Source organism: Mus caroli, chromosome 5 (genome assembly GCF_900094665.2).
Source record: "Mus caroli chromosome 5, CAROLI_EIJ_v1.1, whole genome shotgun sequence".
NCBI classification, from domain to species: Eukaryota; Metazoa; Chordata; class Mammalia; order Rodentia; family Muridae; genus Mus; species Mus caroli.
In genome coordinates this window covers 7847164-7871288 of record NC_034574.1, presented here as the reverse complement: position 1 = coordinate 7871288, position 24125 = coordinate 7847164, and the positions used below count along the sequence as shown (strand labels likewise).

General features: G+C 34.5%; 1 protein-coding gene across 1 annotated transcript in view; it reads right to left on the bottom strand.

Moving 5' to 3' along the window:
• Positions 1-24125, bottom strand: part of Sema3d (semaphorin 3D) — a 186624-nt gene that overhangs the window by 121194 nt on the left and 41305 nt on the right. The window contains exon 2 of the mRNA XM_021162841.1: positions 2501-2688. Within this exon, the coding sequence (XP_021018500.1) occupies positions 2501-2651 (151 nt within the window). The 5' untranslated portion in view covers positions 2652-2688. The remainder of the gene's footprint in view (positions 1-2500; positions 2689-24125) is intronic.

Below are 24125 nucleotides of genomic sequence, written 5' to 3'. Positions count from 1 at the left end.
GTTGTGATTACAGATGTTTTCAAGGTGGCTAGATTTGTTACTGTGGGAACTACCATCTGAACTCCTGCCCTCATCACTGCGGATGTCTTAATTGCTGAGTCGTCTTTTTAGCCCAACTTAAAAGAACTGCAGGGACAAAAATGGAGGGATGGGTGGTCCAGAGACCAGCCCTACTTGGGATGCATCTCAAGGGGAGGCTCAAAGACCTGACACTATTACTGATGCTATGATGTGCTTATTGACAGGAGCCTAGCATAACTGTCCTCTGAGAGACCCAACAAGCAGCTGACTGAGACAAACACAGATCCTTAGACCTGATCATTGGACTGAGTCAGGCACCTTTGTGGTTGGATCAGGGAAAGGTTGGAATAAGGTGAAGAGGAATAACCCCATAGGAAGACCTGCAGTCTCAACTAACCTAGACTGAGATTTCCCAGAAACTGAGCCACCAACCAGGTAGTATACACTAGCTGAGCTCAGGCCCCTGACACATATATAGCACAGGACTGCCTGGTCTGATTTTAGTGGGAGAAGACACATCTAAGCCTTCAAAGACTTGAGGTCCCAGGGGGTGTTGAGGCCTGTGTGGGGCATCTTCTTGGAGATAGAGAGGAGGAGAAATGGGATGAGGAAATGTGGGAGGGCAGACTGGGAGGGAGCAATGGCTGAATTATAAAAACTAAAAGTAATAATAATAATACTTAATAATAATAATAAATGATACTGTCACAACATAGCTATGAAGAAAATCCAAGAAGTAAAAGAGGTTGTGACAAAGAGTATGCCCGTTATGATGAGAGATGGCTGTAACCTCAGCACTAAGCAAGGAAGTCCATGAATGTGAGGTTTTGCCTCAGTCACAGAGAAACACTATGTCTCCAAACCTAGGAAGAAAGTCCTCAGTCCCACCACAAGAAGAACTCTCCTGGTGTGGCTTTATTTTAACTGACTGAATTGTTACACAACAGCTGTCCTGTGGTCCTTATCTATCAATGTAAGCAACTATATCGTCTCAAGCTCACCTTGTCCTATATGTTTGCGTGTCATGCCATTCTTGCCCAACCCCCAGTGCATTGTTTAATTGATTGTTTAGTAATTGTTTAGTCTTAGGAAACTCTTGTTAAATTAAGAATCTGATTGTTTAGGTATCACACTTTAGAAATTATTTATTTTTCCCTTGAAATGTATTGTTTTTACTGGAAGATCATCGGGATTCTTTTAAGGAGAATTTGATGTTTGTAGACAGATTTAGAATATGTTTTCCTTTGGATAATAGTATATCTATCTATCTATCTATCTATCTATCTATCTATCTATCATCCAGATAATGTTTGTTCTTAAGGCAAGTTTTTGCTCTATAGTACAAGCTGTGCTTAAATTTACCATCCTCTTGCTTCAAGCTTATGAGTCCTGCGATTGCATGTATTAGTGACCCAGCTACCAAAATATGGCTTTTTTATTTCATGTGTATGTCTTCAGACACACCAGTAGGGGACATTAGATTCCATTACTAATGGTTGTAAGCCAACACGTGATTGCTAACAACTGAACTCAGAACCTTTGGAAGAGGAGTCAGCTCTATTAATGGCTGAGACATCTCTCCACCCCCCATTTTTATTTTTAATGCCTGGGAGTTGAACCCAATGTCCCAGAAATGTAAGGCAAGAGCTCTGCCACTGTCCTTCATTCCAACCCTAATACCAACATATTGCATGTGCAACAAGTAAAAGAATAATATTGTGTTTCCTTTTTCATTTGAAACACAATTAACTTTTATCACCAATATTAATTTTTATTGGAGGAAGGGCATCCTAAAGACCAGAAGATACTAAAAGTACCATTTTAATTTTAATACAAGTTCAGAATAAAGTTGTTTGACTTTCCCTGCAGAGTCTTCAAAACTTGTATTAATAAGCCTTGTATAAATCACAAGAAAGGAAAAAATAAAGACTTCATTAACAAGATTTGAAGAAAAAACTATACAGAGACTCAAATACTTAATATGAATATACATTATATTTTTACATTACTCATTCATATTAATGTAAATATTTACAAATAATTATCTTAGATTTTGTTTTAATTATTGTCTTGAATTGTATGGATTTTGTATTGGTTTTGTCCCTAAAAAAATGTACAATTGGTTTCTCAGCTATTGTAGACTGTGAAACATTTTAGGCTTAATAATATCATACAGTTCAAAATACACTTTACCTTGGATTAGTAACAGTAATTAGTAACAATTACATGGAACTTATTCACTTTTATATTGTTATAGATTTGATTTGATTTGATTCTACATTGTAGATTAAATTAATCATTATGACTATCAACTAGAAATATACTTGGCTAATTTAGGTATCTTTTATTCCATAAAAATAATAATTGTAGCCCATGTTCTAAATAATATTCTGACTGATCTTACTTTGTAGAAATAAATATGCATTTTAAATAAAAGAAATAACTATTCAAAGAAGACGTGATATAATTATGTACTCACCTTTGTAGGTTAGCTTGAGTCGTGGAATATTTTGTTTAGATGTTTCAGTGACAGGAAGAAAGAGCAGTGTCATGATTAACATCATCCAAGCATGAAAAAGGTGAAGATCTTGACTTCTGGATCTTGGGTTCTCATTTTTATTAGCATTCATGATGAAAATTTTGTCTTTCAAACACTGTTAGTTCACCCTTAGTAAGGATAAAAAGAAAAAGAAAATACTACTCAAATGTAATGTCTTACATTCTCCTTAAGTTAGCAAGTTTTCTGAAAAGATAACATGTTGCCAAGGCATCATTCCTCCTTTCTTTTGCTCTGTTTTGACAGACATGATGCAGAGAAACTGAATCAGAGCTAAGTAATAAAACACAAGTTTGTCTTTAGTTGCAGGGATGAATGTACTGGTAGAAATTCAACTATTTTGTTAATGAATATTTTTCTCCTACTTGAATTGTTTTATTTTTTCTTAAATGTATATTTCTGAGGAACCATGTTTTTTTTTTTCAAAGCTTGGTGAATGTGTTCATAAAATAAAAATGGTGGTAGACCTCTATTTGTGACTCATAACAACCATCAAATAGAGAAGACCCTCAAATGGGAATAGACAAAAGACAACATGTCCCTCTTTCTGGCTTACAAGGCCTTACAGATGTTTAAGTTGGTGAAATTAGACCATGGTACATAAGTTAGATTGTTAGCATGCCCTATTCTATTGCTGCAGATGAATCTGTTCTACATAGGGCAGGGCTGCACGTAATATTGTTGTAAAATATGAAAATTTATGAATAGACAATGTCACCACCAGCCAGCAGGATATTCTTTAAGATACATAAAAATGTAAAATGTATACATCCATATTTTGAACTAGACCTAAAATTCAAAGTCACAATATGGCATTTATTAAACATTTACATCAGATAAATTCAAAATGTGTTCTGTATAATCCAAATATTAATGGAATAAAACTCATTAAATAATTTCACTGTTGAGAAAACAGGTGCAGAGTTATATAACTCTTCTAATGTCATGTCATTAACAGATCAAAACAACTGATCAGGCCTTGATCTAGTGGCTGCCTTCTTCACGCCTAAACATATGGTAGTTTTCATTAGTTTAGCCTCCACTGATCTTCAAATCTAATGTGGCCTTTGACTTCTCTTTCTTTACTATTAAGGATCATCTGTTTTTCTAGTCAAAGGGAAGATACTGTGAGGTTGGAGCTTAGCAGGTAGCCTGCATGTGATGCCTGTTCTTTTACACTATTAAACAGATAACATAGATATTTCCTTGTTAATAGCTTCATACAACGGAAACATGAATCCTATTTTGGGTAGTGTTACTAATTACTGCTTTTTCAGAATAAATATTTCAAGTTTATTTAACTAAAATTGATTATTTTCTCTAGGGGTATCAATTACTCAGTTTTCTGAAGTGTGTGATATACTTTTGATCATTGGTTCAGATTTTTGTTGTTTTGGATCAAAGCACAGGACTGCTTCATGCTAGGAAGGTGTTATATTTGTAAGCTAGAGCCCAGAACTGATAAAGATTTTCAATATTAAAGTTACTTTAAATTTCAGAAGGTAAAATCCATCCCTGGAAATAAAATAACATTAAATCTTAAGGTATATTAATTCATGCATATGTCTGATAGGTACTGAGGATTTATTTCAATTTTATGTATGTTTTTGTGTGTGTGTTTGCAGAAAAGGCTAATTTTTTTTTTTTTTGTTTAAGTAACTACAAATAGGAAACCAAAGCCCAAGGTTGGGACAAATACTGGCTACCCCTCCCCATAGAACAAGGAAAGGTGGTCCTATACCCTCTTCCCATCAAAGTGGACCCCCCCCCTCATTCTGCTGCAGCATCCACAGTGTAGGGCCCAATCTTTCCTAGTGTGGGGTAGTAATTTCTAAAAATATTTTTACCAGCCCAGCGTGGTAGCACATGCTTTTAATCCCAGCACTCGGGAGGCAGAGGCAGGTGGATTTCTGAGTTCAAGACCAGCCTGGTCTACAAAGTGAGCTCCAGGACAGTCAAGGCTATACAGAGAAACCCTTTCTCGAAAAACCATCTACACTGAGTAATTTGTATTTTCTCAATTACTTTTATTATCTTCAAGATATGTATAACAATAATACAATTATCCCTTGGATATAATATGTGATTTTATAGTTTATAGAGTATCACATTCAAGTATATTTATATATTTATTAATTGACATTTTATTTAATGTAACACTTAACACAATGTTATTCACACTTAGTTTATACTTCTTGAAGATTTTATACAAGTGAATACAATGTAACAAATAAAAGGTGTGAGGGCTAATCTTGGTTTTCAACTTGACTACATCTTGCTTGAATTAACTACATCCTTTATTGAAACATCTGCTGAGTGGGATTTTTTTTTTTAATTATTTGAAGTGAGAAGACTTACTTCTAATTCAGATCTTTAATGTAAAAAGATAAACCTTTAATCAAGATCTTTTGAGATAGGAAGATCCATCTTTAATGTGTGCCACACGCTCTGTTGGTGGCCTATATAAAAAACATGGAAGAAGGAAACTCTCTGCCTGCTTACCTTCTCCCTTCCTGGCAACTGCATTAATTCACTGACATTAGGGCCTACATCTTTAATATTCTGGCATACACTGAAGACCAGCTAAGAAATCCAGCCTTGCCAACTGAACAACTGCTGAATTTTTGGACTTTCTGTTAATAGGTGGCCACTGCTGAATTAGCGGGACCACAGCCTACATCCTGTGGCCATTCCAACAAATCATATATATATATATATGAATATGTACATATACATATATGAACATAATATGTAGTATATTCATTCTATATGCTCCATCTTTTGCTTTCTGCATAAACTCCTTGGTACACATAAATGACACCCTCATATCTTTCATACAAGCAGTATTAAGTTTTAAGTAGACAAGCAGCCATGTTTAAAACTTTGTTCTTTAACTTATAATTGTGCATATATTAATATGACATACTAATGGAATCCTTATTTAAATAATGCATTTGAAATAATTCTAAAAATTAAAAATTAAATAATGGTTTTATTTATGTTTATATATATATATACATATATATGTGTGTGTGTGTGTGTGTGTGTGTGTGTGTGTGCGTGTGTGCTTGCATTTGTTTGCATGTGCTTGTATATATGTGTGTGTGTGTTTGTGTGTACATGCATGATCCCTTGTGAACAAGTACGTGTCTCTGGGGAATCCAGATGAGAGTCTTTGGAGTTACTCCTCAGGCAATGTCCACCTGATTTTTGTTTGTTTGTTTGTTTGTTTGTTGAGATCGGGTCTCTCATTGGCCTGGAACCCACTGAGCAAGCTAAGTTGGTTGGCCAGAAAGTCCTAGTGTTTCATCTCCCCTAATATAGTATATCAAGTACAAACCACCATGCCTAGCATTTTTATTTTAATATTGGTTTTGAGACTTGAACTTGAATCCTCATTTTAACAACTAACTCATTTCTGCAGCCCATGAAAAATTTAAAAAGCACTTGTAAAGTATGTTTGCACTATTGCTATAAGTAAATTCTGTCTTGTAAATCTGTTAATTATCCTATCAGATTTAAATTATACTTTCAACTACCCGATGTCTTATAAAGTCAATTTTACAACATTTAGTTTGTCCTTATGCTCTTGAAAATGATATATGCTTGTCTCATAGATTCACCTCATGTATTTACTGCTTTTGACAATGCTTATCACAAGCTTATGTTTGTGTATTTAATTTTAATAGATGTTTATATTTTAATTATGTGCACCCCCTCTCATCCCATCTCTTAGTGAATATGCATGCATAAATGCACGCACACACACACACACACACACACAGAGACTCACACCCCTGAATAGCCCCTGCAGAGCCCAGAGGCCCTAGAAGCTAGAATAACTAATTGTGAGCAACCCGTATGTGGAAATTTATAACTGAACTTGGGCTCTCTGCAAGAGCAGTATGCATTTTGAACCACTGAGCTGTCTCACTGAATTTACCTGGAGACAGTCTTACTATGTGGCCTCTTCTTGTCCCATACTACATAGCTAAGATTATTCTCAAACTAGAGGTTGCCCACTTACCTTTGACTCCTAGATTCCTGATTGTAGATGTGCATCACCACAACTGGGTTAAGTTTTATGTACATTTTAACTATATGTATTTGGCTTGACATGGTATTTGCATGTATAGATATACTTACATATGTATTTTTAAAAAATACATATATTACATAATATTTGCATATATTACATAATACTTATATATTATATAATTTGAGTCATTCATATCATACCTTACTCTCAGTTTTTTAATGTGAGGCAAGATTAAATTCATTCCAGAAGAAGCAAAGTTTTCTGTCTGTGTTAGTTATGTTTTTGTTGTTGAGATAAGCACCACAGTCAAAAATAACTTAGGGAGGGAAAGCTTTATGTAGTTCACAGGTTATAGTCCATCACTGAGAGGAGTCTGGGCTCAAGGTAAGAACCTAAAGGCAAGAAGTGAAGGGAAAACCATGAAGAAAGGCTGTCTGCCAGATTGCTTCAGGTTCACCTGCAGCTACTTTTCCTATACGACTCAGGTCCACCAGGTCACAGGTGACACTGTCCACAGCTTCCAGTGAGCCTTGCCCTCCTATATCAGTTAGCATAAGGAAAACATGCCCACAGGCAAATCGAAGGGAGGCACAGTTAGTATTCTTCTTCTCAGTTGTCTTTATGCCAAATTGACAAAAGCTAACCTGTACAATATACAAATAATTAAAATACAACCAAATACTTCTAAAATAGAGATACAAGAAATGTTATTGAAAGCAGCTTAAGAATGTAACAGCCATTTATAAGTAAGTTTAAGATAGACATGGATTATACTCTGTAAGTCCAAGCTAGACTCATTCGTGAAGGACAGAACAATGATCAAAAACAGTAAGAGAGAATTCAATAAATAGTGATCCCTGGCTCTGGGCTCTGGAAAGGCTAAGAAAGGTTGCAAGATGGCTTTTGGTAGATGGTTCTGAGCAGAATGGAAGGAGAGTAGTATAGGACTGAGTGGGACTTGATGGGGGGGAGCATACCAAAGAGAAAATGTAACTTTTAGGTTTGTCTCCTGGCATTATGAAACCTAATATGTGCATTGCTTCACTGTTCTTTGTATTTGCTCAGTAGTGTAGGTCGGTCCCGTTACACCCACCAGGGCCTGTCTCATTTCATCCTGTAGTTCTTTCACCTTTCTGTCTATCTACCTGTGACAAGATTGCCAGTATCTAGTTCCATCTCCCCAGTAGCCTTCGTGTGCAAACATGCTCCCTACAACCTCTGAAAACGTGAGAGGTGAGTGGAGCAAATAGACTGAATGGATAAAAGGTCCCCTTTAAGTTCAGGGTTTCACACTTCCTGGTCATGTGGAGGACTCCTTTCTTTTGGCCATGTAACAGTGTGTGTAGTAGGGACGTGTGTTTACATACAAAGCATGAAAGAGAACACACCATATGTGCATTTTATTAGCAATAATGACCTCAGTTTGGGACATTTTCTGAAAATTAATGACTAGTTGAGGTTAATGGCCCTTGGCTATGTACTGAGATAGCTACTCCTCCAACTGGTCATTAATCGCTAAGACATGCCCTGTGCCTCCAACATCATCTGTTAAAAAGATTGATGCTTTGGTTTCAGTGAACAGTGGCCATAGTGTTTCTCATAAACTCACTCATTCATAACGTTAAATAAGTTAAAAATCAAAGCATTGCATGCTTTACTGCGATGACATTCTGGTAAGTGCCTACACGTGCTGAAACCTACCAAAGGGGAGAAATAAAATACATACAAAGTGTTGGAAATGCTAGAACTTAAAATGAATATTTTTCTACTACTAAATTGATTTTCTACACACTATTATTCCTGTTCCCTTTTCTTTCAAACAATTCTTTAAATTCAATATTTGTTCTTTTAATAGATTATGTAAATGTTTTGTCAATAACCTCTCTACTAATACATTGATATAGACTATATTTGTGTGTGTACATATACGTGAGTGTCCACATATACATAATACATGTGTATAAGTCCTACATCTGGGAGGAATTATGAATAAATAGAAGTAGGTGTGAGTTACCCAAAGTGGGTGGATTTAGTGAATTGCATAGGTTGTACTGCATGCTACTGTCTGTAACAAGCTTGACCTGGAGCCAATTAGCTGCATATAATCTATTCCAGATGTTCACTGAGACAAACAGCACCCTTGGGTATCTTCAGCTGTGGAGCCAATAGGGAGTGTTCTGATTATGAGATTTTACACACTGTTCCACTAAATCAGAGATTCAAAAGCACAATCTAACACTTAAGAAGCCCCATGCCATTTCCCCAAGTTACATAAAAAGCACAAAGCTTATTATCTGGATGGTAACTCATTAAAATTTTTATTTGAGAAACAAGATATATAAAATTTTATGTGAATTTAATTGATGTGGCTTATTTACAAAATCTTGTTAAAATTGATAAGGCAAGCTGATGAATTGCTAATATTGATTTTTTAGATATGGAACAATAATTAACATATACAGTAATTTATTAGACATGAAGACAATGCCAAGAACACCAAGATTTAGGATTCACTCTCAAGTGTGTGTGTGTGTGTGTGTGTGTAGAAAAATAACCTTTACATATTTTGACTCAAGTCAGGAAATAAAAAACTATAATAACCACAAAGGAAAAGTAGTACCTCTGCTTTTTTAATACACATAATACTTTACTACTTTAAAATAATTAAGACTATCTGATCACTGACATTGTGACTATAATGGTATCAAGCTGAATTCATATGGCAAAAACTTTCTTTTAAATTAAAATATCAATGCATCATTACCCCCCCCCACCTACATTTATCTACATCCAACTCCTTTCATATAGTATTATTTGCTCATTCTCACATCCTGAGACTTTATTTTTTTTTAATTTAAAATATAATTTGATCATATTTTTCTAACCTATTTTCCCAAAACAAGGAAAACAAATTAAACTACTCCCCAAAATGAGAGAAAACCCCACCAACCCAGGTACACATAAAGACTCGACACACAAAAAAAGAGAATTTTAGATCAATTTTGCTTTTGATATATAATAAATATTTAATAAAATAATCAGAAACTGAATCCAGGAAATCATTACAAAGATCATCCACCATGATTAAGTAGGCTTCATCCCAGTGATGCAAGGATGGCTCAATATACAAAATGTCAATGTAATTCACCACATAAACAAACCGAAACACACACACACACACACACACACACACACACACACTCCTCTCTCTAAATGCTGAAAATCCTTTAACAAATTCCAATACCCATTCATAATAGTAGTCATGGTTATATTAGGAAGAAAAGGAACATAACCTATGCATAACAAAGGCAATTTACAGCAAGCCTGCAGCCAACATCAAATTAATTGGAGAGAAACTTAAAGCAATTCAACTAAATTTAGGAACAGACTGTCCACTCTTTACATATCTATTTGATATAGTACTTGAAGCTAGAGCAGTAAGATAACTGAAATAGATAGAGTGGATATAAATTGGCAAAAAGAACCAAAATATCATTATTTGCAGACTATATAATAATACACATAAGCAATGCCAAATATTCTACCAGAGAACTCCTACAGCTGATTAGCACCTTCAACAAAGTGGCTGGATACAAGATAAATTCACACAAATCAGTAACCCTCCTATATACAAGTGACAACAGGACTGAGATAGAAATCAGGAAAATAGCACCCTTCACAATAGCTACAAACTATATGAAATACCTTGAGGGTAACCTTAACCAAGCAAGTGAAAGACTTGGATGACAAAAACTTTAATTTTTTGAAGAAGGAAACTGAAAAGATGGGAAGATTTCTCTTAACCATTGATTGGTAAAAATTTTAATAAAAGTGGCTATTCTACCAAGAGTGATCTGAAGATTCAATGCAATCCTCATCAAAATTCCAACACAATTCTTTTCAGACACTGAAAGAACATAAATCAATATTATGTGACTAAACAAAAAGCACAGAAAAGCTAAAACTATCCAAATCAATAAAAGAAGTTCCAGAGGTATTGCCATCCCTGATTTAAAACTCTACTACAAAGAATTAGTAATAAAAATTGCATGTTGTTGGCATAAAAACAAACAGGTTGGTCTGTGGAAGTGAAGCAAAGACCAAGACATAATCCACACACCTATGGACATCTGATTTTTTAATGTAAAAAAGTTAGAAATATACACTGGGATCTTTAAAAAATGGTCATGACCTTTCTGGGTGTCTTCTTGTAGAAGTATGCAAATAGATCCATATTTATCACCCTTCAAAAAACTCAAATGGATCAAATACATCAATATAAAACCCGATTAGTGAATATGATAGCAAAACCAGGGAGTAGTCTTGAACCATTTGGAACAGGAGACATCCTCCTAAACAGAACACTGTTAGTGCAAGCACTAGGGAACAAGAATAGATTATTGGGACCTCATGAAACTGAAAAGCTTCTGTAGGGCAAAGCATACTGCCAATAAGACAAAAGAACACCAATTCCACATCTGGTAGAAGATAATATCCAAAATACATAAAGAACCCAAGAAAACAAACCAAATAATTTAACTAAAAATGGCATAAAGATATAAACAGAGAATTCTCAACAGAGGAATCTCAAATGAAACACTTAAGGAAAATGTTCAAAATCTTAAGCCATCAGAGAAATACATATCAAAACAACATTGAGATTCCATCTTACAAATGTCAGAATGACTATGATTAATAACACAAATAACGTCTCATGCAAGACAGCATACAGAACAAGGGGAACACTTGTCCATTGCTTGTGAGAATGCAAACTTGTAATATATTATGGCAATTAATATGATAGTTCCTCATAAAATTGGTGATCAATCTACTGCAAGACCTAGCTATACCATTTTTTGTTGCTTGTATGAATATAAATTCAGGGCTGATCACAAGCTTTGAAAAACAAAAGCTCATCTTGGGGAGAGACTAATTTTCCCTTTCTCAGCAACCATTAGTTGCCTGCAGCTCTTTGTTCATGAGGGGTCCTATGGGATTTTCTACATACAACATAACAGTTCTACTGGTATGGTCATTTTCAGGTCTTTTTATGCAGCCACATAATTGAAGTATCATAACTAAATGTTCCCTGTGATTTCTAGGAGACAACATAATTCATTTTCTGGCTTTACCATCTCTCCACCCCTCTTCTGCAATATTCCTTGATCCATAGCTATAGAAGCTGTGCTATAGATGGAACAACTGGGATTGAATACCCTGTGACTATTGGATCTGTGCATTTTAACTCTTTATGATTTTACGAAATCTCCATCTGTTGAAAGGAAGTTTCTTTGATAAGGGATGAGAACTATAATTATCTGTAGATATAAAGTTAAGTATTTTTTAGAATGCAGTTTTAAATTAGTCTGAGAAAGTCGCAGTAGTAGATTGGCCTGGGTTGTTGACTAAGTTTCAGTACCAAGCATGGTTTCCCTCCTGTTTCAATAGGATTTAAGTCAATTAGACAGCTGTTAGTTACTGCCAAAATATGAGTACCACTATTGCACAAAGGGGATACTTTGACATACTGATCCTTGTTATGATTCATAGATTGCACAACTAGGTAGAAATGTTGATTGCTTCCTAGACATCCAGGAGACTTTCAGATCAGATCCTGTTCAAATCTTTTAAGTCCTAGCTCCAAAAATGTGATGTCTTTGGTAAGAGGGACTTTCCTTTAACAACTGGAAGGTGAACAAGATCAACAGCAATAGTGTATGTACTTTCTGAAGTCACTTGGTCTCCCACACAGACTCTAAAAGGAGTGTTCTTATGCTTGGCGTTGGGTTTTCCTTAGAGTGTCTATAGCTTGTGGTGTTATGTAATTGTAAGTAAATACAAAATGATAGAGTATTCTTGTGGCATCTAGTGAAATGATCTAAAGATTTTATTTAAGGTTTATTAAAAATTAACTAAGTTATAAATACCTCTATGATAATGTCCAATGGTTTTTCCCTACACACCAAATCAGTATGGACATCACTTCCTAGTAATTATTCATTTAGCTGTGCTAAGCCATCTGTTACTACATCATAGTAGTTGTAGTTGTATTTTTATTGTGCAATGGCTTAAACACGGAGCTGCATTTTCAAGATTACTGGGAGTATATTTTCCTATAAAAACTTGCCCAACAGAAACAGCATTGCAGGTTACTTCGATTTACATTCCTGAAGCCAACTCCTTGGAAGCAGAAATATCTTTGGGAAATAAACATTTTTCGCAATTGAAGTGCTTCGTTTCCATAAGAAAAATAACTCAAATAATTAACTTTATAAACATAGCACTATCTGTAGATAAAAGTAGGGAGTAGATTCTCTGGGTTATCAAATAATAATGATGTGACATCATGTACTTGGTAATTGGCAAGCTACAGTAGTTATGTATATATACATTTGATTAAATGTTAACAGCGTTGCAAACATCCTTATGATAATACCCAGTGCTCTTGAGTATATAAGTATATGTTTCAAACATACGTTGCACATGATCAAAACATACAGAATTATCTTCAACAACATAAGCAGTATTCTGAGGGAACTTAAAAGTCATTTGTAGAGTTTCAAAACCAAGTTTTCAAATCAGATTTGAATTTCAGATGTCACAAAACAAAACTATTAATAACCATGCTGACTCCAACCATCAATTTGCAGAGAGTTAGTCTTTCTCAAAAGCATTTGTGCTTTAATATTTAGTGTTTATTGTTATAGCGATGAGGACGTATGTTCATGGGTTAATCTGAGACTGAGATGCTTCAAATGCCATTGTTACAATACCGTTGTATTTCTGATCGAATCTTTTTTTTAGACAAATATTCCAATATAACCTTGAAAATATTTCTGGTTGAAGATGGATCTCTCAGAATTTGTTATTCATAACAGAAATCTGCTCTGTGCTTCAGATTGGTTTCCAGAATTCAAAATTTCCAAAACTCGGACCCAGTCAATATCCCTTCATTAGCTTGGCTCTGGTAGTGAATTCTAAATTTTAAAATTTCTAAAACAAAGTCTCACATTTTAAAAATATCTTGACATCATGAGTCTTACTCTTTAACCTAATATGATGGTATTACCAAATTCTTCTGAGCTAATTTTTTTGAGTATTCCTACCAGGATATCCTGGGTAACATTCCTGGACGATGTCAGAAACAGAGACGCAGAGTGTTAGAGTGGTCATAAAAAGGCTTCTGTGCCTCCTTTATGCCTGTGGGTAGTAACTTAACCTTAGGTGCCTGCTACCCTTGAAATTGTGGATTATAAGAATACTTAATGCATTTATTATGAGGATGAAATATCCATGGCATAAATTAATGCATACTATTGTAAGTAAGTCATATACTAGTGTTATTTAGAATGGTCATATTCAAATTATGTTAATTTTAATTGAAAATTTATTAGAGAATAAAACAACTTAAGCTTAAAACAATAATGATATGAAAATACACTTAAAACTCATAGGCTTTAAAATATAACTGTCAAAAAACCCACTAGACATCCAACACTATAAACTCAAAAAGAAAACAATATTTTTATGATATCAATTATAATCACTTTTGTAATAACTTATAAAAGAAAAGGTTGAATAATCTGTAATAAATCAATAATAAATTGAAGAAATTTTAATATTTAACATTTCTACATTTGTATAACAATAAAAACGATTAAGTGTCTCTTTGTCTTGGAATACAGGGTATTAAAAGAAAGGGTTTTAAACTATCTGGTTGGCTCTGTGAAATTCAAGGAAATAAGTAGCCTGCGGTATAGCCAAAGCCCAGCAATAGCATCTTCTGTTAAATTCAATTTGTATTGTGCAAGGGATCCCTTCCATAAGCCTTATCGTATAAAACCAATGCATGTTTGTCTGATGAACACTCATTAAAAGTCATCGTTTTCAGTTTTCCTTAAGTAAATCACTGTTCTTAGTGTCACCTTAGAATTTTATTCCCTCTATATTTTATTGGTTGCTTACTCTTTCAAAATATGTATAGAATTATTTTGTACAGTCAATTAAAATATTTTCCTGACAATAAAAGATTTTTAAAACAGCTAACATCTTTGTTGAATATTATTCTGAGATCAAATCTAGGGCCAATAATACTCTTGCTAGGGAATGCTTTACCACTGACCTTAACTTCCACTTCCCCAAATCAAATTTTGGTAAACATTTTATTTACAGTTTTAATGTTGTTGCTGTTTGTTTTTGTTTGTTTTTGTTTGTTTGTTTTGCTGGCCAGGTATATTTGGAAATCCACACTAATTTAAATAAGTAAGGCAAACTTCAATGACGACTTATATTGAAGAAAAATAACTCTAATATACAGCCATACAAAATAATGTTTTCATAGAATTTACAATTATAAAAGACATAATATGATACTTGCTTTTCTGAATCTGACATTTGTTACTTAAAAATTTTGTTGCTGATCGCATTATTTTTCCAACAAGTGGTACAAATTCATTTCTTGTGACAGAATAAAATTCCACTGTGTACAGAAACCACATTTTCTTATTCAGTGAATTCTGATTCTGAGACTTGGCTGTTGCACCTAGTGCTGTGATAAACACGGCTGCTCTTTGTGATGGGTTCACTTACATTGCTTAATGTATACACTGAGGCATGGCTTAAGTAGGTCATATAGTACTGTTTTTAGTGTTTTAGGCCATCTGAGCCCTGGTTGGATCCATTTCCATTCCCACGGTACAAGAATAATCCTTCCCTACATTCTCACCAGCATTATTGTTATTTATTTTTCTAATGACAGCCATTCTAACTGGAGTAAGATAGAACCTTTGTGTAGTTTTTATTTGCATTTCTCAGATGGCTGGGGATATTAAATAATAAAAATATTTTGATAACATTTACAACCTTTTCAAATCTGTTCACTTTCAAATTTTTATTTGTAACAGTTTTTAAAATGACTGGGTAGCATAACAAAAATTTAAGGCTTTTTTTATTTCCAGTTTCCAAGAGTTACATCATTTCTTATATCATCATAATATATCTGCTATATATACTCTGATATGGAATATTAAACCCACGTACTAAATTCCTTCATTTATGTCTAAGTATCAAATGTTCCTATAGCATGGGCCTTCAAACTACAGAATTTAGCTAGTAAAACTTATTAATTGATAAAATGAAACTATCAAAGTATTGTATCATTCTAAGTCACATTATTGTAAAATTAAATACTAACATGGGGTTAATGAAAGTTTAAAATTATATATATATATATATATATATATATATATATATATAAAACAACTTTGTATTTTAAAATATAACTCAAATTGTATATTTTTTCCAGAAACACCATTGAATATGCTGATCTGCAATATTGAATCACAATGTTCATTTTCTTGTAGGGCATTCTGAATTAATGGAGAGTATTTCTTCAAGCAAAGTACCGACGAGGCTGAAGCAGAAGGACAGTGAGGTCTGAGACAGCCTGGCTACATCTTCACAACTAGATGTAAAAGTCCAGCATAGATTTCCCTGTTTCCAACAAGATCTTGAGTTAAGACGAGCAAGAGGCTCTAGGGATGAGCATACAGTTCTGAGTGAGGTTCATTTCTCCATTTTTGAAATATTTTCTTTTCTATTAAAGAGTTTATGATCTTTTTTTATTACATGTTCCCTTAGGTTGAATTAAAGCAGTAGTTAGATCTGGATTTTAAAATGTAGGACTGAGTTTTTTAAAGTCGTCAATAAATTAAACCATTTTATTTTTGCTGTGAGTTATTATAACTACAGTAAAGTTCTTGAGTCTTCTACGGGTGCAGGTTGCCAGGTAAGAACTGAATCCGTGGTCATCTAGCTTTCTTGTATAAAACCTGTTTTGATGCTTACATAGACTGTAAGGTCTCCAAATTCAAGCTCTTTATTTAGAAAAGTGAATCATCAGCTCTTATTAAATGTGAGAGTGATAAGAATAAAGTGAGATATTTCATCCCTTTTCTGGCACATAGCTTGCAACATTAGCCTAAAGCACCTCTACTTTTTACCCAGACTATAATAGCAACTATTTTTCTAAAGATACTAAGAGGCAATGAAATGTAAGAGGAAGGCTGGAAACTCCCATGATCCCCTTTCATGCACACAATGTCTTTGTATAATTTGGCATTAAAACCCCTGGTCTCCTCCTACATTATAAAACTATTTCCAATGCACAATTAGATAAGATCCCTATTGCATTAATAGTCAGACACCCATTTTCTCTCAACTTCTTATTTTCAAGGGCCTATATGCACTGCCAAAATTAAACCCTAACAAAAAGAACACACTTAATGGCTTTATGGCATGTGAATGTTAGAAAATTAGAAAAAGAATGGCAAAGGCAAAAGAAATATTTAAAATATGTTTAACTTAGGGTTACTAAATATTTTTGAACAAAATGTCTTTGGAAAAGCTTTAGTGCTCATAACATTTAGAAGCTGTTGCAGCAGGAAGCCAGCCTGAAGGTGCTTCTGCAGGTTATTTGGACATTACAATGGTGGAAGAGATGGATACAAATTTATAACTTCAGGTTTAATTATAACTGTTCTACAGTGTTCTAGGTTTATAGAAAATCAGTTTTAAATATCTTTCCAAAAGATTCTGGTTCCCAAATTTTATTTTTTACTTTTGGAAATATTATAATCTCCATTACAGACATATTCTTTACTTCTTAAATAATGTTCTCTCTCTCTCTCTCTCTCTCTCTCTCTCTCTCTCTCTCTCTCTCTCTCTCTCTCTCTGTGTGTGTGTGTGTGTGTGTGTGTGTGTGATCCCACATGTGTCAGCATACATGTGTAGAGTCAGAGGAGTGCTTGCAGAAGTTAGTTCTCTCCTACCTTGTGGTTCTCAGGGATATCATTCCAGTCATCAGATTTGGTGGCAAGTGTGCTAGCCTTTGAACCACCTCAGTAACCCACATACATTTGAATTAGAACCTATGCATACCAATCATCATAGATGACTGAATTCCAAAACCCAGCAAAGAGCTGGGCATGTACTCATAATGCAGCCAGTCTCTTATTATTTTCTTCATCAGATTACTACTATGATCCATGATAGGGAAGACGTGAATATCCTATACATCACAGAGATCTAAAAACCTTACATCCCCAAATTCAGTAAATAGGAACTGTAAAGAAATGTTCTGTAATCCATGTTTTTCTCTGTGTGTCTCTCTGTGTCTGTGTCTATGTCCGTGTCCATGTTCTTGTCCCTGTCTGTGTCTGTGTCTCTGCCTCTGTCTCTCTGTCTCTGTCTCTCTCTCTGTCTCTGTCTCTCTCTCTCTGTCTCTCTTTCTCTCTATCTCTGTCTCTCTTTCTCTCTCTCTCTCTCTCTCTCTCTCTCTCTCTCTCTCTCTGTGTGTGTGTGTACATGCATGAAGAACATTCTAAGTACCCTTATTTGTTTCCAGAAGAACATTTTACAGTTGTTCTTTTTATTTTTCTCTTCCTTTTCTTTTTGTCATCACTTGGGAATGTCTCAAAAGACTTCTTTATGCAGAAAAAGGCTATAAAATTGTCAAACAACTTGGCCTTTAAAGTCAGGTAGTTTTGAATTCTAGATTTATACACTTCCTGGTTTCTTTGAAATTTAAGAATATCAATTTTGCTATGAAATATAAAATGAACATTCAAATGTACCCAAGTAAGACATTGATTAATCTGAATTGTATATTGACAAACCTTCTTCTCCAAAGCTGTGGGACCCACCAATGCATTTGACTAGTGTTTGTCATTTATATTCAGAAAACTGTCACACAACTTTTGTTACAGTTCTTTCTTTAATGTTTGCATTATTTCAGTGACGAGAACTTTTAGTAGGCAACTCTATTTGACTGAAGCTGTTTTCAGTTGTCTTTCTATTGTTTCTCTTCCTTTGTTATTTGTATCTAAGAGGGAAAACATAACACTGAACGTAGGAACATAAGAAGAAAGCATAGCTGTGTTTGGGAACTAGTCATCAAGTATACAAGTTGTGTCTTCACTGCCCACTCCAGTCACAGTCACAGGGAAGACATATTCTAAATAAATCCACATCCAGATTTAAAAGGAGATGGGAGAATGGTGTCTATGTGGTAAAATATTCAAGTAATTTAGAGGAAAAACTAAATGATATAGAGATTATTGCTGTCTTGGGCAAGAAGGAATGCGAAGCTCGACTGTAATAGTGTGTGCAGGCATCGTTTGGAATGTGAAAAAAATCAACAAGTACTTGATTACAAAACAATGAAGGAATGTTATGCTCTTATTCTTCATACACCAATAAGTCATACTTAGACATCTTTCAATAACACTTCTATTCTCTAGTACCTTGTAAAGTTACAAACTTCTCAAATAGACCCCCAAGGTGCATTCTTGATGAGGGTTGATCTTTAGTGAGTGTGAAAATATCTGTATTCAGGAACCACGGAACTTGGGTTTTCAAAATTGTTGCATGTGATTCACTTAAAACAAGGGTATTTCAATAAAAATATTATTTATGTCAATGTACCAATCTATTACTATACTGAAATTTTATAAACTAACAATTTTAGGAAACTTTAAAATCTACAACTTGTATTTTATAACCATACAAGTTTGGGGCAATTATGCCACATATTTTATTTCAAATATGATGAAAAATAAAATCATTCTGGGTGAAAAGCAGAAGGTGTTGCTCTGACTAAATTCTATATTATACAACTCCACCATGTTACCTTATGACTTTTGAATATATAGTAGATTTTCTGGTGCAATTATATTAAAGAGAGTAAGAGAGTACAAGTAAAATCATCATCAAGAGTCAAAGACCTGGCTATAAGCCTGACTTTAATGCATATGAGGCATATGAATTTGGGGAATGTCATTTGCCATTTACTGTTTGGGGAGCTTCTATATAAATGAGTTATACAGATATATATCATTGACATCACTGATAATAGCATACTAATTTTTTTCAGGGGTGAAATTTCCAAGTGAGGGAAAGTAAGGTACTTATCCAAGTTGTCACTTTTAATCATGAACACAGCATGCTGCCACTGATTCCATGTTCAAGGTTGGACCTGTAGCTGAGATTTGCTCTCTCGCAGTGTCAGAGTTACTACAATTGATATTCTGGACTGTGCCTATATATGTGAATCCAAGGAGTGCTTACTATTTCCAGATATTTTAAGGGTTTTCTTTCCAAATGTTATTTCTCATTTGAAATACAAACTCCTCGACTTGCAATCCAAGTTCTTTCTCTAACTACATAAATTGCTTTCTCTCTGTTCTTCAACATGTACTCCTCGTTCCAGACAAAATGGTCAGTGCTTGTGTGCCATCCAAGCCCTGTTCATTTCCTCTCCTCGTGGGTGATGCTCCGCTCTCCCTCATCTAAGCTCATCCAAAAACACTGTTTCTGGATACAGTTCAGGTCAAGTCACTGATTCACTCTTTGCTGAGACAACCAGAGTGGCTTTCTCTTTATTACATTGATTTAGGAAATTTCTCATAAATTATCTTCAACTTTTAATACTTTCTGCAACAATTTGTCAAGTTTTGACTCTCCTACATACATGTTTCATGTACATCGATCTGGAATTTAGAACTTTCCCCGGGTGAACAGCATATGACATGATATAATTTCCCTATGCTGGACAGTGGCAGCAAACATCAGCTCCCTGTCCACCACTAATTGCAGAGCTAAGCATGCAATGAACTGCCTCGAGCTTTGTTGCTAAGCTATAGTACTGGGATATTAGGCAGATTAACACACAAAATACATTTCAACTTATAATCCTCTTAGTTAAAACATAGACTTTCGGGCCTAACTAGATCATAAATAAAGCTGTATATAGCTCAACGTTTTTTTTCTATTTTAGAGTTAGTTTTGACAACTGTGCTTAGCTAACAAATCCCAAGCCCAATTGATTCTATTTCAAAATGTTTTAAATTATTTGTGTGTGTTTGTGTGTGCGTGTGTGTGTGTTTCTAGATTCTCTCTCCATCCCTATCCACCCAACTTTTCTTTTCTCAATATAAGAAAATCTAATAGAACAACAAAACCCACCAAAGCTAAGAAAATCTAACAACTCTCACACCTATATACAGAATAAAATAAAACAAATCCCCCCCAAACAGTAGCCAAATAACAGCACACAAAACACTGTGAGCCCACTATATGTTGTTAACAGCTTCTGAACGTGAGTCCTGCCCTGAAGTGATTAATATATTCAGGATGACTCCATTGTAGAACTATGATTTTCAATCTCCCAGTAGATATAAGTTACAATTCATTTGTTAACCTTTAGCTTTGGAAACAGGTTTTTGTTTATTCATTCACACATTTAAAAATATTACAAAATAAAGTATAATTAGATAAAATAGAAACTATCACATTGAAGTTGGATAAGAAAGCAGCAACAACAACTAAAATTGAATGAAAAAAAGTTCCAGAGAATGCACAAGAATAGAGACCTACTTGTTTACGCTGGAATTCAATAGAAATGCTAAAAGGAAAGGCTCACGACTTTAATCCCAGCACTCAGGAGCCAGAGGCAGGCAGATATCTGAGTTTGAGGCCAGCCTGGTCTACAGAGTGAGTTCCAGGATAGCCAGAGCTATACAGAGAGACCCTGTCTCGAAAAACCAAACCAAACCAAACCAAAACAAACCAAACCAAACCAAAACAAAACAAAACAAAACAAAACAAAACAAAACAAAAACAAAACAACCCCCCCCCCAAAAAAAACCCCAAACAAACAAAAAAATGAAATGCTAAAATCCATAACTTACACTTAGGCACCTTTAAAATTACTAAAATGATTAGATGATGTCTGGACATCAAAACTTTACATTCTCTTTTATTTACTATAAATAGCTCATAGAGGATTACTAGGTCCATAACAATTCTTAATTAATATATAGAATATAAATCATCAAATAATAAAATGGGGATGTAACAAACATTCATTGTTCTGACCCATAATAAATAACTTTTGATGAATAGGAGAATATAGAAAATTGCTTTTAAAAATAATCTATAATTTCCTGGTAACATCAAAATTTGTTAAAAATAAATTGACAAAATATAATAATTGATGATGAGAAGGAATTGATGTGACAGGTTTTGCTATGTGAATAATAGAACATATTGTGAAATTGATGAAAAAAAATCATGGTTTTCAAGTGTCTGAGCACAGCTGAAAACATTCTTTACTTCACATTACCTATTTCCTTAACATGTTTACCTACCAAAATGATAGTGTGTGTGTGTGTGTGTGTGTGTGTATGCCCATGCACACACATGCGTGCATTCACAAATTCTAAGTGATGTGAGGACTGCACTCCACACTTTCCTAAACTAAGTTGCTTGTATCCATTCTTACTTGACCCTCATTCCAGACGCTTGTGAAAAGAACTAGGTGTGTGTGAATAATCTGGGGAAATGATATATTCGCTGATCCACCACGCTCCCTGGGCAATGTGGATTCTTTCGCACCTCTTTTGAGCTCTGTATTTCAAGGTGTTCTCAATAGTAAACAAAAATGAGCATTCTCTTATTAGTTACCTTTAAATTTTGTATACATTTTGTACCTCTTTTCTTCTTTTAAAAGTACAGTAAAATTATTAAAGATACAGGATGTAAACAAATACTGTTGTATTTGGGTCTACAGAGTCTGCCAAAGGCCAGGTGTTCAAGCATTAGTCTGCATCTGTGTTGCATTTGGTAGGTGATGTAGCTCTGAGTAAATACAGTCTATGTGAAGGGAGGTAGGTCCCTGGGAACATATTCTGAAGAGAATATGAGACTTCAGATCCTCTTCTGCTGCTGTTTTCAGGCTGCCATTAGGTAAGGAGATCTGCTGAGCAAGGCCACCATGTGCTGTTCCTCTGTAGGTCCCCAAACAACTGAGCCAACTGACCATGAACTGAAATCTGAAACTCTGAGCCAAAGTAAACCTTTACATCTTTTAATTGGATTTTCTCAGGTATTCTATAACAGGAAGGCAACCTTATACAAATATTTGTCTTACAATTATTAGACTGTAGAGTTTCAATGCCTTTCATTGATCAGAGAATACGATTTAGCACATTAGATTAATCTTTACAAACTCTGATCCCTACTGACCAAATATATTTCAGCACCACTTAATAAAGCGTTTTGTTTTTGCCTTACCTTCTGTCTTTAACAGGCATGTTCGCCAACAGCATTGTTAATAATAGTGCTATAGATAAAATTCTAAGTAAGAAGTGGATAACAAGTGTGAATAAAAAAATCTGATAATGATAATCAGCTCAGAGCTGATTAGAAGTTCAGAAACAAAGAACACATGTGCAGACACAGATGCATAATTTCATGGGTGCTGTTTTTTAAAATCTAGGAGCATGATGACTGAAGCTCGATTCTATATAGAAGTCTATATAGAAGAATGTGCCAAAGTTGCTTTGCAGTCACCACCACTTATCTGACCTTTGTAAACAGTTGAATTCCTTAGGATTTACTCAATCTAATATAAGATGATTATTTTAAAATTCAGGCTATGGAATTATTTTAAACTATATCCTGAACAAAAATATAACTGAATTACTTATGAGGATATATCATATGCTTTGGGATACAGAAAGCAAAACATGTTGCTTATGAGACATAAGTTCTATATGGGCTTCATAATAAATTTGGCAAGAAAAAAGTTATAAATGAAAAAAATGTCATAGAAAGAGATAGTGTAAATGACAGAAGTACTGGTAGTTCTAAATTTATTCTAAAATTATGCATACATTTATACATATATATATTTCACATTAGAAATATATATTCAGTCTCTTTTAGATATTTAAATACAACATAAAAACAAAATTCACCATCTATATTTCTTCCTTAAATATAGATATAGAGGTCACACAGTAAGCACAGCACATATCAAAATTGTAGTAAGAGCTATGTGTAAAATTGTGCAAAGATGCAAGAGAATGTTTCCACTTAAATTTTAGAGAAAGTATTAAGACATTAAAAGGGGATAAAAATGAGGAGAAGTTCGTTACTTAGCAGATGAACAGTGTTAACTATGGAGGAGTCAAAAGTAGAGGGCAGATCACTAACAGGCTACAATGATTGGACTAACACTATTGATAGAGAATTCAAACCTATGCTTCTCATGGGGGAGCAGTCAGGAGATAGCTGTAAGACTAACATTTGAAATCTGAAGAGGCTCAGTCTGTTAACTGGATATCCTCCTGAAGGTATTGACAAGACAGCTGAGTTTAAAGCTGAAGAAGTGGGCAGCAGCCATAGTAGATGTATACGTTTGGTAGTGATCAACCCTAAGGAAGCATTAGGACAGGTCAGGTGAGGTTGCCAGGACACGGAGCCCAGTAGTTGAAGGAATAATAACAAGAACTGATCCTTGATGCAATCCATTATGCAGTGTACTGGCTATTTTTGTGTCAACTTGACACAGCTGAGTTATCACAGAGAAAGGAGCTTCAGTTGAGGAAATGCCTCCATGAGATCCAACTGTAAGGCATTTTCTCAATTAGTGATCAAGGGGGAAAG